General features: G+C 39.9%; 1 protein-coding gene across 3 annotated transcripts in view; it reads left to right on the top strand.

The window, feature by feature from the left end:
* RB1CC1 (RB1 inducible coiled-coil 1) overlaps positions 1 to 15,499 on the top strand; it is a 75,863-nt gene that overhangs the window by 14,341 nt on the left and 46,023 nt on the right. For 2 of the 3 annotated variants that reach the window (XM_080646351.1, XM_080646350.1), the window contains exons 2-8: positions 2,726 to 2,837; positions 4,170 to 4,291; positions 5,590 to 5,716; positions 5,897 to 6,067; positions 9,843 to 10,045; positions 11,674 to 12,088; positions 14,275 to 14,445. In XM_080646351.1, the coding sequence (XP_080502477.1) occupies positions 4,221 to 4,291; positions 5,590 to 5,716; positions 5,897 to 6,067; positions 9,843 to 10,045; positions 11,674 to 12,088; positions 14,275 to 14,445 (1,158 nt within the window). In that variant the 5' untranslated portion in view covers positions 2,726 to 2,837; positions 4,170 to 4,220. Of the gene's footprint in view, positions 1 to 2,725; positions 2,838 to 4,169; positions 4,292 to 5,589; positions 5,717 to 5,896; positions 6,068 to 9,842; positions 10,046 to 11,673; positions 12,089 to 14,274; positions 14,446 to 15,499 lie in introns of those variants that run through there. The other variant, XM_080646352.1, reaches the window with a different exon arrangement.

Here is a 15,499-nt window from a genome sequence, read left to right as displayed (position 1 = left end):
TTGATGCCTAACTGCCCTCCCCTGCCAGCCTGATTGCCCCTAATTGCCCTCCCCTGCAGGCCTGGTCACCCCTAACTGCCCTCCCCTGCAGGCCTGGTTACCCCTAACTGCCCTCCCCTGAAGGCCTGGTCACCCCTAACTGCCCTTTCCTGCAGACCTGGTCGCCCCCAACTTCCCTCCTCTGCCAGCCTGGTCACCCCTAACTGCCGTCCCCTGCAGGCTTGATCATCCCCAACTGTCCACCCTTGCAGGCCTGGTCCCTCCCAACTGCCCTCCCCTGCTGGCCATTTTGTGGCAGCCATCTTGTGTCCACATGGGGGCAGGATCTTTGACCACATGGGGGCAGCCATCTTGTGTGTTGGAGTGATGGCCAATCTGCATATTACTCTTTTATTAGATAGGATAATCTGAGAAATAGGATAGCACTTGAGAGACTGGCTCAATGTAGACCCATCAACAGAAAGAAACAGTTGAAAAGTGAGTGGGTTAGGAGGGAGAAAAAAAAAAGAGCTTAGTTTTAGAAATAATAATAATGAAATGCATATGGGAAAATTGGGTTTGTTGAGTTTGAGAGGAGTTAGGTAAATGACCCAGGTCTGGAGAGGGGTTTGGGTTGGGTTTAGGAATCAGCAGTGGTGGTAAGCTGCAGCCATGGGAGCATGTGAGCTGCTATGAAAGGGGGAAGAAGGTTGGTTGAGATTTCACCCAAACACTGGAGAGTTAGCAGAGGGAGAGGTGCCCCAAAAGGGGTGCTTGGGTTATTTATTGAATTCTTATTATCTGTTAAGCACCATAAATACATTAACTCCCCTCTCCCCCCACTTAATTGTTGTAGTAACCCTATGATGTACAATACCCCAATCTTAGCTGTTTAAAACAACACAAATCTATTATTTCACAATTTCTAGGCATGGTTTGACTTATTCCTCTGCTTCAGGGTCTCTTACAGGCTGCAGTAACTGTGTTGGCTAGGGCTAGGGTCTTGTGTAAGGTTTGATTGAGGAATGATCTGTTTCCAAGCTCTCGGTGGTTGTCTAGATCCAGCTCTTTGCAGGACTGAGGCCTTCAACTTCATGCTGGCTTTTGGCCAGAGCCCAACTTCATTTTCTTGCCACGTGAGCCTCTCCATATGGCAACTCATTTACTTCATCATGCTGGTAAGGGAGGGAGTCAGTTGGCATGGTGGAAGGTATAATCCTCTTATCTAATAAAAGAGTAATATGCAGATTGGCCACCACTCCAACACACAAGATGGCTGCCCCCATGTGGACACAAGATGGCTACCACAAGATGGCTGGCAGGGGAGTGCAGTTGGGAGGGACCAGGCCTTCAAGGGAGGGCAGTTGGTGGTGACCCAGGCCTGCAGGAGAGAGCATTTGTGGGGGACCAGGCCTGCAGGGGAGGGCAGTTGGGGGGGGACCAGGCCTGCAGGGGAGGCCAGTTGGGAGGGACCAGGCCTGCAGGGGAGGCCAGTTGGGGAGACCAGGCCTGCAGGGGAGGGCAGTTGGGGGGACCAGGCCTGCAGGGGAGGGCAGTTGGGGGGGACCAGGCCTGCAAGGGAGGCCAGTTGGGGAGGACCAGGCCTGCAGGGGAGGGCAGTTGGGGGGGACCAGGCCTGCATGGGAGGCCAGTTGGGGTACCAGGCCTGCAGGGGAGGGCAGTTGGGGGGACCAGGCCTGCAGGGGAGGGCAGTTGGTGAAGGCCAGGCCGGCAAGGGAGGGCAGTTAGGGGTGACCGGGCTAGCAGGGGAGGGCAGTTGGGGGCAATTGGGCTGGCAGGGAGCAGTTAGGCGTTGATCTGGCTGGTAGGGGAGTGGTTAGGGGGTGATCAGGCTGGCAGGCAGAAGCAGTTAGGGGCAATCAGGCAGGTGAGCAGTTGGGAGCCAGCAGTCCTGGTTTGTGAGAGGGATGTTCAACTGCCCTTTTAGGACCGATCCTGGTTGGGCCTAAACGGGCAGTCGAACATCCCTTGAGGGGTCCCATATTGGAGAGGGTGCTGCCTGGGCTGAGGGACACAAACCTCCCCCCTTCCCCGCCCCGTGCCTGAATTTTGTGCACTGGGCCTCTAGTCTCATATAATCTCAGTAGCAATCATGTGAAATTTCATCACCTTTGCCAGATTTCGTTGATTAGAAACAGATCATAGGCCCAGCCCACACCCAAGGGTTGGTTGGGGTAGTGGGGAGGAGACAGGAGGTGGTGATGGTAGTGGTGATGGTGGTGGTGGTGGTGTCAGGATGTCACTGAAGTGTGGAGGTGGAGGGCTCTCTAAGGCAGTGGTCGCCGACCTTTCGGACCTCATGGACCACTGGTTGGCAACCGCTGCTCTAAGGTACCATTTTAATTCCTATTTTATATGTATAAAAAAAGAAACTAAAATAGCTAAGTAACTTGTTCAAGATCATGTACAAATGGGGCCAGAATTATTCAGGCAATCTGGCTCCACAACTCTGGGCTCTTGTACCGTTATATTGTAAAGACTGAGAAATGCTGTAGGGTTTAGCAGTTTGGGGGAGTTCTTTGGAGACTTTTTGTTTGATATCTTTTAATGGAGTGGTATGGGTCCAAGTCACATGTGGTTTCATTGAATGTGCAGGTAGGAAAAGACTGAGTAGGGATTACTCTTTCAGAAGGTAATTTTAAAAGGAAGAGAACAGTAACCATATATTGTCATCACATACTGAATTATTTTTCTTTATAGTAACCCAGACATTTTTCTTTTTCAGTTCACCGAGTTTAACCAGTAATGCCATTCAGTTGCCAATATCAAGCAAAGCAAACATAAGCCAGTTTTAATCTTTCTAAGAAAAGTGGTAGTCCTTTTCACAGTGCCTGACGGTAAGTCACAGTTCCTGCCTTTATAATAGAGTTTTTAATAGATCTAAGACATTTAGAAGAATGATTTTGGATGCATTCATTTTAAAACCTTATTTGCCTTTTCTTTCTTTCCTAATAATTTTACTGTAGAGGCCATGTGGAAAGAATATAAAGATACTGGTTTCTGGCAATTTATTGTTATTTTTCATTAATCTTAGGGATTTTTTTACCTCCAGTTGTTTAAAAAAAAGCTAAACATTAAATCTGTCTCTTTATTTCCGGGGTGGGGAACGTCCAGCCTGCGGGCTGCACAAGGCCTAAGAAATCATTTGGTTTGGCGCTGCCAAGGCATTAGGGGTGAGTTAATTAGCAGGCTAATTTTTAAGTTAATAATTTTGTATAGTCCGGGAATGATGTTATAAATATCCAAATGGCCCTTGGCAGAAAAAAGGCTCCCCACCCTGCTTTATTTTATAGATGTTTTACATATATATGAGGTTTTGACTTCAAATAGTTAGTGGCAAAGCTATTTTAAATATTCTGATTTCCACACTCTACTGTTCACGAGGTGATAAAACTATTAGAGCCTGAGTTTCTTTTTTCTTCTTTTTTTTAATATATATTTTTATTGTTTCAAAATATATTTTTTATTGATTTCAGAGAGGAGAAGGGACAGGGAGAGGGAGAGAGAAATATCAATGATGAGAGAGAATTATTGATCCGCTGCCTTCTACATGCCCCACACTGGAGATCAAGCCTGCTACCCAGGCATGTGCCCTTGATCTGAATTGAACCTGGGACCCTTCAGTCCACAGGCTGACGCTTTATCCACTGAGACAAACTGGCCAGGGCAGGGTCCGAGTTTCTTCTGTGAAATATTTCTAACTCAGTGCAGATGGAACTCAGGCAGCTCAGGAGAAGGAATTGGAACTAACTTATTTCCCCTGACTTGCAAGTTAGTGGCAATTTTTACTTGTTCTTTGTAAGTTTAACCTTAAGACTTTATCGTTATGAGGAAAAAGTGGAGTTAAAAAGATGTTTGATCAAATTTTTAATTTTTGTTTGTTTTATTTTGAATGTAGAACAGTGTGACATTAACACATAACTTTTTTAACCGCTGGCCTTTTTGTTTAAATTATGTTTTAATGGTAAAACAGTTATGCATTTTACTCATCTCATTACTATTTGTTTTTAGGCAACAAGTTGAGTAAATTGTCCAGTTAGCCATTTTAAACATAAAAACCTATGTTATTTGGTGGTGGTGTTATTTATCTAATACAGTTGTGCTGTGCTTTATGTGATGGTATTTGTATGTGTTTAAATTTGACCACTTTTCTTGTCTCTTTCTTTTAGTAACTATATCAGAGTGTGAGGTATAAGCCCACAGAATCCAGAGAAGTCATCATGAAGTTATATGTATTTCTGGTGAACACTGGAACTACCCTGACATTTGACACTGAACTTACAGTGCAAACGTGAGCTGTATTTCATTTGTTTGCATCAGCTTTGCATTTTATACATGCAAAAGCTTAACAGGAACAATTTGATTTGTGAAAACTATTGCTTTGTTAAATAAGAGTAGTGATATACAAGTCTTAAATGCAATATTTCATCCCAGCATATTGTTATCTTTCTCTGAAATGCTAAAGTTAAAATCATTAAGTTGTGCTTTATTCTATTTGTGTGACTATATTATTCACAAGAAAAAACTCACCCACAAACATACTGATTTCAACCCAAGTTTTCAACTAGAAGTAAGTTTTCATAGCTGATTTCTATTCTAAGTTTCACAGTACACTGATAAGGGGATTATTGCTAGCTATATAAAGCAACATATATCAATCCCATGTTTTTTAGTGATTTTTAAAAAATTCCCTCATATGATTAAAGGCAATATTTGACTTTTAGCCGAATTAGTGGAAATCATGTGTCTAATAATTCTTCAGCTATGCAAGGGTTTCAAATATTTGACTAATAAATGTCCTCTTATATTTATAAAAATGGGGAGAAGTCTCAGGGGAAGAAAGATGTATTTTGAGGCTAAATGGAGGGGAATAGAAATAGCAAATACGGAGGGGAGGGGCAAAAGTAGGTTTACAGTAGTGAGTACAGTAAACAAAAGTTTTTTCTTGTATTATTATTATTGGTTATTTTTCATATGGATAACTATAAATCTACTTTTGCCGCACCCTGTATTTCTAAATCTGTTTATATTTTTATAGTGGCCATAATAGCAAAGACTTGATAACAAAAAAGAATTTTGACACTGAAAATATTATAATTTATGGACTTAATAATCTTAAAAATGGAACTGTGAAATTATTAACTTAAAAAATTTTTAGTTTTATAAAATATGATTTTACCTGTAAAGGAATGATTTTTGAAAGATAGGAAAAGGATATAATTTTCACATGGTTTAGATTTAATATATGGTTGTGTAATGTGATGTGGAGCTTTTATCTTACATCCTATGCTTTGAGGATTTTAACAGACCTGATGCTAATGTGAGCATATTCCTTTGCTACATTATATAAAGAGCACAAAAATAAATGTCTGCTGTCTGTATTTCATAGACTCACTTTTAGATGTGGCACATGGCTTGACTTACTCACCTAAGATTAATTATGAAATTAATTATGAAATTCAATTAATTTTGAAATCCAATTCCAGAAATAAGAAGCTTATATCAGATACTTTACATAGTATTACATTGATAATAAGCATATTTGTCATGGGGCTAATGTAAATAACTGACTTTTTACCTTTTTATTAGTGTTACAGATCTTAAGCATGCTATTCATAGCAAATACAAGATCGCTATTCAGCACCAGGTGCTGGTGGTCAATGGAGGAGAGTGTATGGCTGCAGATAGAAGAGTGTGCACCTACAGTGCTGGGACGGTAGGTGTCCTAGCAGCCCTTGTACTCAAACATGCTCCAGCTTCCTCAGATAGGGCATGGGGAACTCGGCGTTCAGAAGTAAGGCTTATCTGCTTCATGTATTGAGCGCAATGTGCATGTTTACTATTTGTAATATTTTACTTCAGTGTTGTTTTTTTCTTTGCATTTTTACTTTCATAGGACACAAATCCAATTTTTCTTTTTAACAAAGAAATGATCTTATGTGAACTCCCACCTGCTATTCCTAAAACTACCTTTTCAACAGAAAATGACATGGAAATAAAAGTTGAAGAGTCACTAATGATGCCTGCAGTTTTTCACACTGTTGCTTCAAGAACACAGCTTGCAGTGGTAAGATATAAGTATATTTTGAGATGCAATAATACTTAGTTACATCTAGTACAACTTAAAAAGTTAACAACTGGTGCTTTTAACAAAATGAAGTCTTACACATATACTTGGTAATATTTTCAAGAATTATTTTATTTATTTTATTTTTTAAAAATATATTTTATTGATATTTTACAGAGAGGAAGGGAGAGGGACAGAGAGCTAGAAACATCGATGAGAGAGAAACATAGATCAGCTGCCTCCTGCACACCTCCCACTGGGGATGTGCCCGCAACCAAGGCACGTGCCCTTGACCGGAATCGAACCTGGGACCCTTCAGTCCACAGACCGACGCTCTATCCACTGAGCCAAACCGGTTTCGGCATTTTCATGAATTATTATTAGTCATTTGTGAACATTCTAACATTTATTACTTCTAAAGCATTCAAGTCTAAATAGCAAGGTATGTGGCTCAGTTGGAGTGTCATCTCATACACCAGAAGGTGGCAGGTTCGATTCCCAGTCAGGGCACATGTCTAGATTGTGGGTCAGTGTTTCTCCTGTGTTTTCTCTTCTCATCTCTCTCTTCTCTTCACTTTTCTATTCTCCCTCACATCACACCCTTCCTAAAATCAATTTAGAAAAAAAGAATATTAACTTATGAATCCAATACCCTTAACTTTAAATTTAATGCTGTATGTTGATTTTTCCATATCAGTATCATATATAAAAATATCTCATCTTATGCTACTACATACATTTCATTGTATTGGCACAAATTATTTATGATAGACATTGAGGTTCTTTGCATTTTATTTCATAGTATTGAAATAAAAAAAACGATTAAGCTCTTTTTAAAAAAAATATTTTTATTGATTTCAGAGAGGAAAGGAGAGGGAGAGAGAAGAAAATATCAGTGAGAGAGAATCATTGATTGGTTGCCTTCTGCATGCCCCACACTGGGGATTGAGCTGGCAACCTGGGCATGTGCCCTGGCCTGGAATCAAACCATGACCTCTGGCTCATAGGTCGAGGCTCAACCACTGAACCACACCACCTGGACCCATTTTACTTTTTTTTTAAAATTTAATAAATCTTTATTGTTCAGATTATTACAATTGTTCCTCTTTTTTCCCCCCCATAGCTCCCCTCCACCCGGTTCCCACCCCACCCTCTGCCCTTACCTCACCCCCACTGTCCTCATCCATAGCTGTATGATTTTTGTCCAGTCTCTTCCTGCACCCCCCACACCCCTTTCCCCCTGAGAATTGTCAGTCCACTTCCTTTCTGTGCCCCTGATTCTATTATATTCACCAGTTTATTCTGTTCATCAGATTTTTTAAAAAAATATATTTTATTGATATTTTACAGAGAGGAAGGGAGAGGGATAGAGAGTTAGAAACATCGATGAGAGAGAAACATCGATCAGCTGCCTCCTGCACACCCCCACCGGGGATGTGCCCGCAACCGAGGTACATGCCCTTGACCGGAATCGAACCTGGGACCCTTCAGTCCGCAAGCCGACGCTCTATCCACTGAGCCAAACCGGTTTTGGCTGTTCATCAGATTTTATTATTCACTTGATTTTTAGGTTCACTTGTTGATAGATATGTATTTGTTGTTCATAATTTTTATCTTTACTTTTTCTTCTTCTTCCTCTTCTTAAAGAATACCTTTCAGCATTTCATATAATACTGGTTTGGTGGTGATGAACTCCTTTAGCTTTTTCTTATCTATGAAGCTCTTTATCTGACCTTCAATTCTGAATGATAACTTTGCTGGGTAGAGTAATATTGGTTGTACGTTCTTGCTATTCATCACTTTGAATATTTCTTGCCACTCCCGTCTGGCCTGCATAGTTTCTGTTGAGAAATCAGCTGACAATCGTATGGGTGCTCCTTTTAGGTAATTAACTGTTTTTCTCTTGCTGCTTTTAATATTTCTTCTTTGTCTTTTGCTCTTGGCATTTTAATTATGATGTGTCTTGGTGTGGTCCTCTTTGGATTCCTTTTGTTTGGGGTTCTGTGCACTTTGTGGACTTGTAAGTCTATTTCTTTCACCAGGTGGGGGAAGTTTTCTGTCATTATTTCTTCAAATAGGTTTTCAGTATTTTGCTCTCTCTCTTCTGGCACCCCCATAATTCTGATGTTGGTATGCTTGAAGTTGTCCCAGAGGCTTCTTACACTATCTTCAACTTTTTGGATTCTTTTTTCATTTTGCTTTTCCGGTTGAGTGTTTTTTGCTTCTTTGTATTTCAAATCTTTGACTTGATTCTTGCGATTCTCTAGTCTGCTGTTGGGTCTCTGTATAATATTTTTTATTTCAGTCAGTGTATGTTTAATTTCTAGTTGGTCCTTTTTCATATCTTCAAGGGTCTCGCTAAATTTATCGGCCTTTTCTAGGAAATTCTTGAAAAGCCTTATAACCGTGGTTTTGAACTCTATATCCAGTTGTTTGTTTTCCTCCATTTCTTTCGTTTGTGATCTGTTTCTTTGTCTCCGCATTTTGGCTGCTTCCCTGAGTTGATAGCTTTGTGTGCTAGGTTTCCTATATGGCCCAGTGGGTCTGCCTCCCCAGTTAACCTGAGGTGGACACTCTTGGTGCACCCCCTTGTGGGCTGTGTGCACAGTCTTGTTGTAGTTAAGCCTTGATTGTTGTTGGTATCACTGGGAGGAATTGACCTCCAGGCCAGTTGGCTGTGAGGATCAGCTGTGTCTATGCTGGGAGAAGTTCGGTGCTGGAGACAGCCTTATAGGATCAGACTTGCAAAATTGCAAAAGCCTCTGTGCTCAGCTTGGATGGGGCGGAGTCTCAGGGTGGAGCAGACAGTCTTGGCTTCCTGTCAGCCCTGCCCTTGTGCGGGTGCCTCCAGACCTCTGCCTTCCGCAGCTCCCCTGAGTTCCTGCCTGACAGTCCAGATTCCCCCCGTAAGAGCATAGGTCCCCAGGGGCTCGCCTGGAACTGGGGTTCAGTGCAGTCGGAACTGGGGTTCAGTGCAGTCAGGAGCTTCTGACTCCCTTCCGCTAGGGAAAGCCTGCGGCAACCTCCGCATTCAGTCTTCTCTGCGAGCACTTGCGCGTGCGCACCTCCAGACCCCTGCCCGCCGCGGCTCCCCCGAGTCTCCGTGTGCCTTTCTCTATACCTGACAGTCCAGACTCCCCCTGTATGAGCCTGGGTCCACGGGGTTTTGCCCGGAACTGGGGTTCAGTGCAGTCGGAACTGGGGTTCAGTGCAGTCGGAACTGGGGTTCAGTGCAGTCGGCGGCTTCCTTCCCCCTCCTGCCAGAGAAAGTCAGCCAGGCACTCAGCCGCCCTTCCTCTCTGAGCGTGTGTGCGTGTGTCTCCGTACCTCAGCCCTTTGCCGCTCCTCTGAATCTCTGTGAGCTTTTCTCTTTCCTTCTAGTTGTAGAATTTCCACTCAGCCAGTCTTCCTGTGGTTCTGGATGATGTCCGTTCTGTCTTTTAGCTGTAGTTTTGAAATTGTTGTGCGAGGCAGCAGTTTAGGTGCTTACCTATGCCGCCATCTTGGTTCCCTCCCCATTTTACTTTTGATAGTTATTGCTGAGTTGCCCTCAGTAGATGCTTTACCAGTATATACTTCCAGCAGCAATGAGTTAGGTGTTTTTCTTCGTCCACTATTATAATAAACAGGCACAAGATAAACTAAAGCATTCCCTTAACAATGCTTTCTTTAAAATGTGTTCAGAATGCATTCATGCACACATGGAAGTACATATATATAGATATGCGCACAGGAAACATTATCTTTTTTTACTGTTTTTTCTTTTTCAATGTAGGAAATGTATGAAGTTGCCAAGAAACTTAGCTCCTTCTGTGAAAGTCTGGTCCATGATGAACACCTTCAACACCAGGGCTGGGCTGCAATAATGGCCAATCTGGAGGACTGTTCAAATTCATACCAAAAGCTACTTTTCAAGTTTGAAAACATTTATTCAAATTATCTGCAATCCATAGAAGACATCAAGCTAAAACTTACTCAGTATGTGTGCCATTAAAATGGATAATAAGATGTTTAGAATATCTTTGCAATGTATCAGTAGTTTTTTTAGTAATTAATATTTAAAGTAGGACATAATCAATTCATTTTTTGAGACTTTTATTATGATACCGTTTTAATTTTTAAAAGAAACATTTTTATTGATTTCAGAGAGGAAGGGAGAGGGAGAGACAGAAACATCAGTGATGAGAATAATTGATTGGCTGCCTCATGTATACTCCCTACTGGGGGTCAAGCCTGCAACCGGGCATATGGCCTGACCAGGAATCGAACCATGACCTCCTGGTTCATAGGTGGAACTCGAGCACTGAGCCACACTGGCTGGCCAATGATGCCTTTTATAGACTCCAAAATAATGGTCAGTTTTCCTCACCACATATTTACAGATCTCCCACATTTCTTGTTCTTGTGTTGTTTTCTTTATGTAAAAGACTTAAAATACTTTTGGCACCCAAGAATCTTTGCATCCTCTCAGCTTGCTAACAACTTTCCAATAAAGTAAAGGTAACATAAAGAAAATAACATACCTAATGGAAATGGGAAAAATTTCAAAACATTAACCAATCAAGGAAAATGTAATTTCTTTTTAAAATGTGGCCATATGATTTAGGCTTGCTAAGATGGAAAAAAGCCAATGTGTTCTAGCTCTTGTTTAGATGGTTTTCTGGTTCTTTGTATATAAGCACACCTGATACCCATTGCTTCTTTTTTAAAAAAGGGCTATAATGAATATGAAAATATAGCAATATTTTCTATTATATAGAAAATATTGTGTGTGTGTGTGTGTGTGTGTGTGTGTGTGTGTGTATATATGCTTTCAATTTTTTGTGTTTGTTTAGTATTTTATTGCCTTGAATTGGGATTTTTTTTCATTCATTCATTAATTCAAGTGAACCTTTAATAAAATAAAGTTTCTGTTTTGTGGGCTAAATCTTTAGAAGATTTGGCCTCAAGTTGATGATGGGACAAATCTTGGGAAGGAAAGGGAATCATTAATTAAGACTTGAAATATCTTTTAAAAGTTTATATAAAAACCTTTTCAAGTAACTATTTTTTAGAGAGTCACTTAGATATGTTAATTTAATGTAGGACCCGGGATCATTTTACATATATTTTTACAGAAGACACATCATCAAGATTTTATCTTTTACCTATGGCTTTTGACAACATATGTCTATTTTATTTTCAGGGTCTGATGAATGTAAGAGTTACCTTAATCTTTATTAAGATTGTTAATTTTATCCTGTGCTTTCAGTATGTCAAAAATACTTGATTGACTTAAAGATAAAAATTATCCTAAGGGATTGCTATGGTAAATCTTTCCTGTAAGTTTGAATTTCTTATATTTTAGGTTTGATAAAAACCAGGTGTTCACTTATTTAGTGTGAACTGACAAACTTTACTTTAGAATAGAATTTAAATGTGTTGATACCTTTCTCTCCATCTAACTAGGTTTCATTTAAAGAACACCTCCTAGGTTGCTTTACATATGTATAACATAATAGAAAGGTGGTAAGATTTGTGTAATAATTAAATGCTAATCTTTCAAAATGTTGATCTCTAATTAGAGTAGTCCTGTCATTTTCCTAACAGAACTTTTATATTTTAAGTTTAGGAACTGCGGTTTCAGTAATGGCCAAGATTCCGCTGTTGGAGTGCCTAACCAGACATAGTTACAGGGAATGTTTGGGAAGAGTGGATTCTTTACCTGAACATGAAGGCTCAGAAAAGGCTGAGATGAAAACTTCCACTGAACTGGTGCTCTCTCCCGATACGCCTAGGACAACTAACAAATCCTTATTAACCTCATTTCACAAGTCAGTGGAACATGTAGCCCCAGATACCACAGATGTTGAAATTGGGGAAACTTGTCAAAGTACTGCTCAGCAGGATGAAACTTCTGTAGATGCTAAAGACAGAGATCTGCCTTTTTTTAATGTTTCTTTGTTAGACTGGATAAATGTTCAAGATAGACCTAATGACGTGGAATCATTAGTTAGGAAGTGCTTTGATTCAATGAGCAGGGTAAGTAATGTTAATTTGATATTTTTTATTATTGAAATTATATTATTTATACTAAGTATTTTATGAAATGGGAGAATGGGTATTGTGTTAAAATAGAAATAATGAGTTTTGGAGTAAAAGAAAATTTTGTTTTTTATAGGTTTTATTTACACTGATGATTTACATTCAATGAAATACACACATTCTTGAGTAGTTAATTCTATGTATAGTTTTAATTTTGCCCAAGTTGAAAATTTGAATCTATTTCAGTCATCTCTTTTTAGCCCTTTATCACCCTAATGATTTACAGCTAGTCTTTGGTTTGTACAATACTTTAGATTGGAAATGTGTGCACATTGGACTCAGTTACCATGAAATTGAGAAAAGTGAGAAGATGTTCACATTTGCACAAGTTTCAGTACAAGGAAGTGCTGCTTATATTTAAATAATGTCTGTTTCCTTTTTTGTGGTGTCACAAATGGTATCCTCATATTAATTACACTAGAGGCCTGGTTCATGGGATTCGTGCACTAGTGGGGGGGGCGTGGCTGGCTGTGGGGGCGCCACTCATCTGGGTCAGCTGAACGGCGCTCCCACTGTGGGGGAGTGCACTGACCACCAGAGGTCAGCTTCTGCATTGCGTGTCTGCCCCTCTGGTGGTCAGTGTGCGTCATAGTGACTGGTCAACCGGTCGTTCTGGCCATTTCATCGTTCGGTCACTAGGCTTTTATTATATAGGGTAGGATTGTATTCGTGATAATAACATTAGAATGGTTTATTTTTAACTATTTTTGTATATTATCTGTGAACCAGAAGCTGTTCATAAAACAAATAATTTACAGTCCTTTTGACTGTGTAGAGATCATGAAAGGCATCATGAAGGAGGTAGTATTTGTCTATGACCCTTACAGAGAGGCAGCGATGGGCTTTAAAAGCTAGGCGGTACAATCAAAGTGAACCAAGGTCAGAAGTAGAGAAGCACAGGGTTTGTGTGGATATAGTAGGCAATTCAGTTTCAAAAGAAGGTAGGTCTGGAAAGTATTATTGGTATCAGATCACAGAAGCCTTTACTGTATTCTGTGTTTTTGGATGTCATTGTGGGTTGAAAGAAACCATTTAGGGATTTCCACAGGAAACATGAGCTAGTAATAGAACATATCATAGTTGATATCCATACATAGGGATTAACAAGCAGTCAGAAACACTGGATGAAAACGTATAAGGATCAGGGATTAAAAAAGGGATGGGAGTTAGCTCTATAGAAGTTACGCTGAAGTGATGTAAAGAAGAGTAAAAATGGCCTAATAAGCACTGAGTGCTTCTGGTTCATCTGTGTTTATGGATTAGGTAGGAAAAGGAGCCAGAAAAGTGTATGTGAAGGAACTCCTGAGGTAATGCCAAAAGCTTTAAAATTTGGAAAAGGCTGTCTTCAGTGCTTAATGTAAAAGAGCCTCAACGGAAACACGGTCATTGGTGATCTTTGGCTTAATGGTTTTATGGAGAGTGCATGCAGAAAGCCTGCCCGTGTAAAGTATTACAAGAGAAAGGGGGACTGTAGTTGATCCAGCTCCTTGAGGAGCTAGCGATTGAGAACAGAGATCTCTCCAGGAGGGAAGTAAATTTGAAGATGTTATGTTTTAGAGAGAAGTGGGATTGATAAGATAGTCAATGACCAAAGAATGTGTTTTAGACCTTGAAAATTACATTTTATTTGGGATAGTAACAGTTGAATAGTTTGTGGCATTGATTGAAATGTGTAATTCCTGGAAACATTCTTTTTTGTTACTGTTGTTAGCCTCACCCGAGGATATTTTTCCATTGACTTTTTTAGAGAGAGTGGAAGGGAGGGGAAGAGATACAAGAGAGAAACATTGATGTGAGAGAGACACACTGATTGGTTGCCTCTTGCACACGCCCTGACCAGGGCCTGGGACCAAGCTTGCAGCCAAGGTACATACATGTCCTTGACCGGAATCGAGCCTGGGACCCTTTAGTCTGCATGACAATGCTCTATTGAGCCAAACTGGCTAGGGCTATATTCTTAATTATGTATTTCCATATAATCAGTAGTACTTGTGTTTTATTAACATAATTATCCTATTCTTGACCTTCTTCTGAAAATAAAATCTCAGATTCCTCTTGTATTTTTCTCTGAAGCTGTATCAAACTATTTGATGACAATTTATTCATGTGTCCTTGTCATTTAGCTTGATCCAAGGATTATTCGACCATTTATAGTAGAATGCCGTCAAACTATTGCCAAACTTGATAATCAGAATATGAAAGCCATTAAAGGACTCGAAGATCGGTTGTATGCCCTGGATCAGATGATTGCTAGCTGTGGCCGACTGGTGAATGAGCAGAAAGAACTTGCTCAGGTGCTTATTTCAAACTTCTCTCAGGAAAAGGAATTTGTAACTTTTCTATGAAGTTATTTTATGTGCAATATCAATTTGATATGCACCATGTTTTCACTTCACCCTTGAATATTGTGAAGGCAGTATTATTGTTTCCATGTAATAAATCATGTTCTTAATATTTTGGTTTGATAAAATAAATTGAGCTTAGACTGTTTTAGATGACAACTGAAAGATAAACAATGAAAATGCTGTGAGCAGCTGAAAAAAAGGTGTTGAGAGAACATATCAAGCAGTCATTGTACTAAACATGTGAATACGTCCTGCTCTCCTCTCAAAAAAAGTACACAGAAAAAATGAAATTTATAAAGGACAGAAGGAAAATATAAAATCTTAAAGAATTGACCAATACTTAGGCTTTTAGGTTTAATTTAATGCAGTGTTCCAAGAATTCTGTCAAATCGGGTTTATCACACACACAAAAGAGGGATTAACTAACCTAGACATTTCCTTCCATACAAGTGACTGCAGATCATCACAGCGTTGTCCTCCATGTACCCTGGCAGGCACTCTGGCGAAACAGTCTGTAGCAAGAGTTGACTTTTAAACATGCTTTTCCAGTGGTCTGAGTATGTTCTTTCATTAGAACATACGAATGAGTAATCATTTTAATGGGCACAAATGTATAATTTACTGATGGAATTTACCTTGTAATTTCTACACTCTCTCCTTTTCTCTCGTGATTTAGGATTCAGGCACTGTGCTGTGAACTGAATTCTTTTATTTTGTCTTTTTTGCACTAATTGGACCACCAATACAGTGCTGCAATAGTGTGAGTTCTTGTTTAATTCCTGATCTATAGAAAGTGGCCAACATTTCAAAGTTTTAATGTTTATAGTAGGTTTTTTTCTCTCCTTGTTTCAGTAGATACCCTTTCTCAGATTATGAAAGTTACATTTAAGTTCTAATTTTTAAAAATATTTTTAATTGATTTTAGATAGGAAGGAAGAGGGAGAGACAGAGAGATAGAAACATCAATGATGAGAGAGAATCATTGATTGGCTGCCTCCTGCAT

The sequence above is a fragment of the Plecotus auritus genome (genome assembly GCF_963455305.1).
Source record: "Plecotus auritus genome assembly, chromosome: 11".
NCBI lineage: Eukaryota > Metazoa > Chordata > Mammalia > Chiroptera > Vespertilionidae > Plecotus > Plecotus auritus.
Note: the sequence above shows the minus strand (reverse complement) of the source record. Positions and strands in the feature narration are given on the sequence as shown.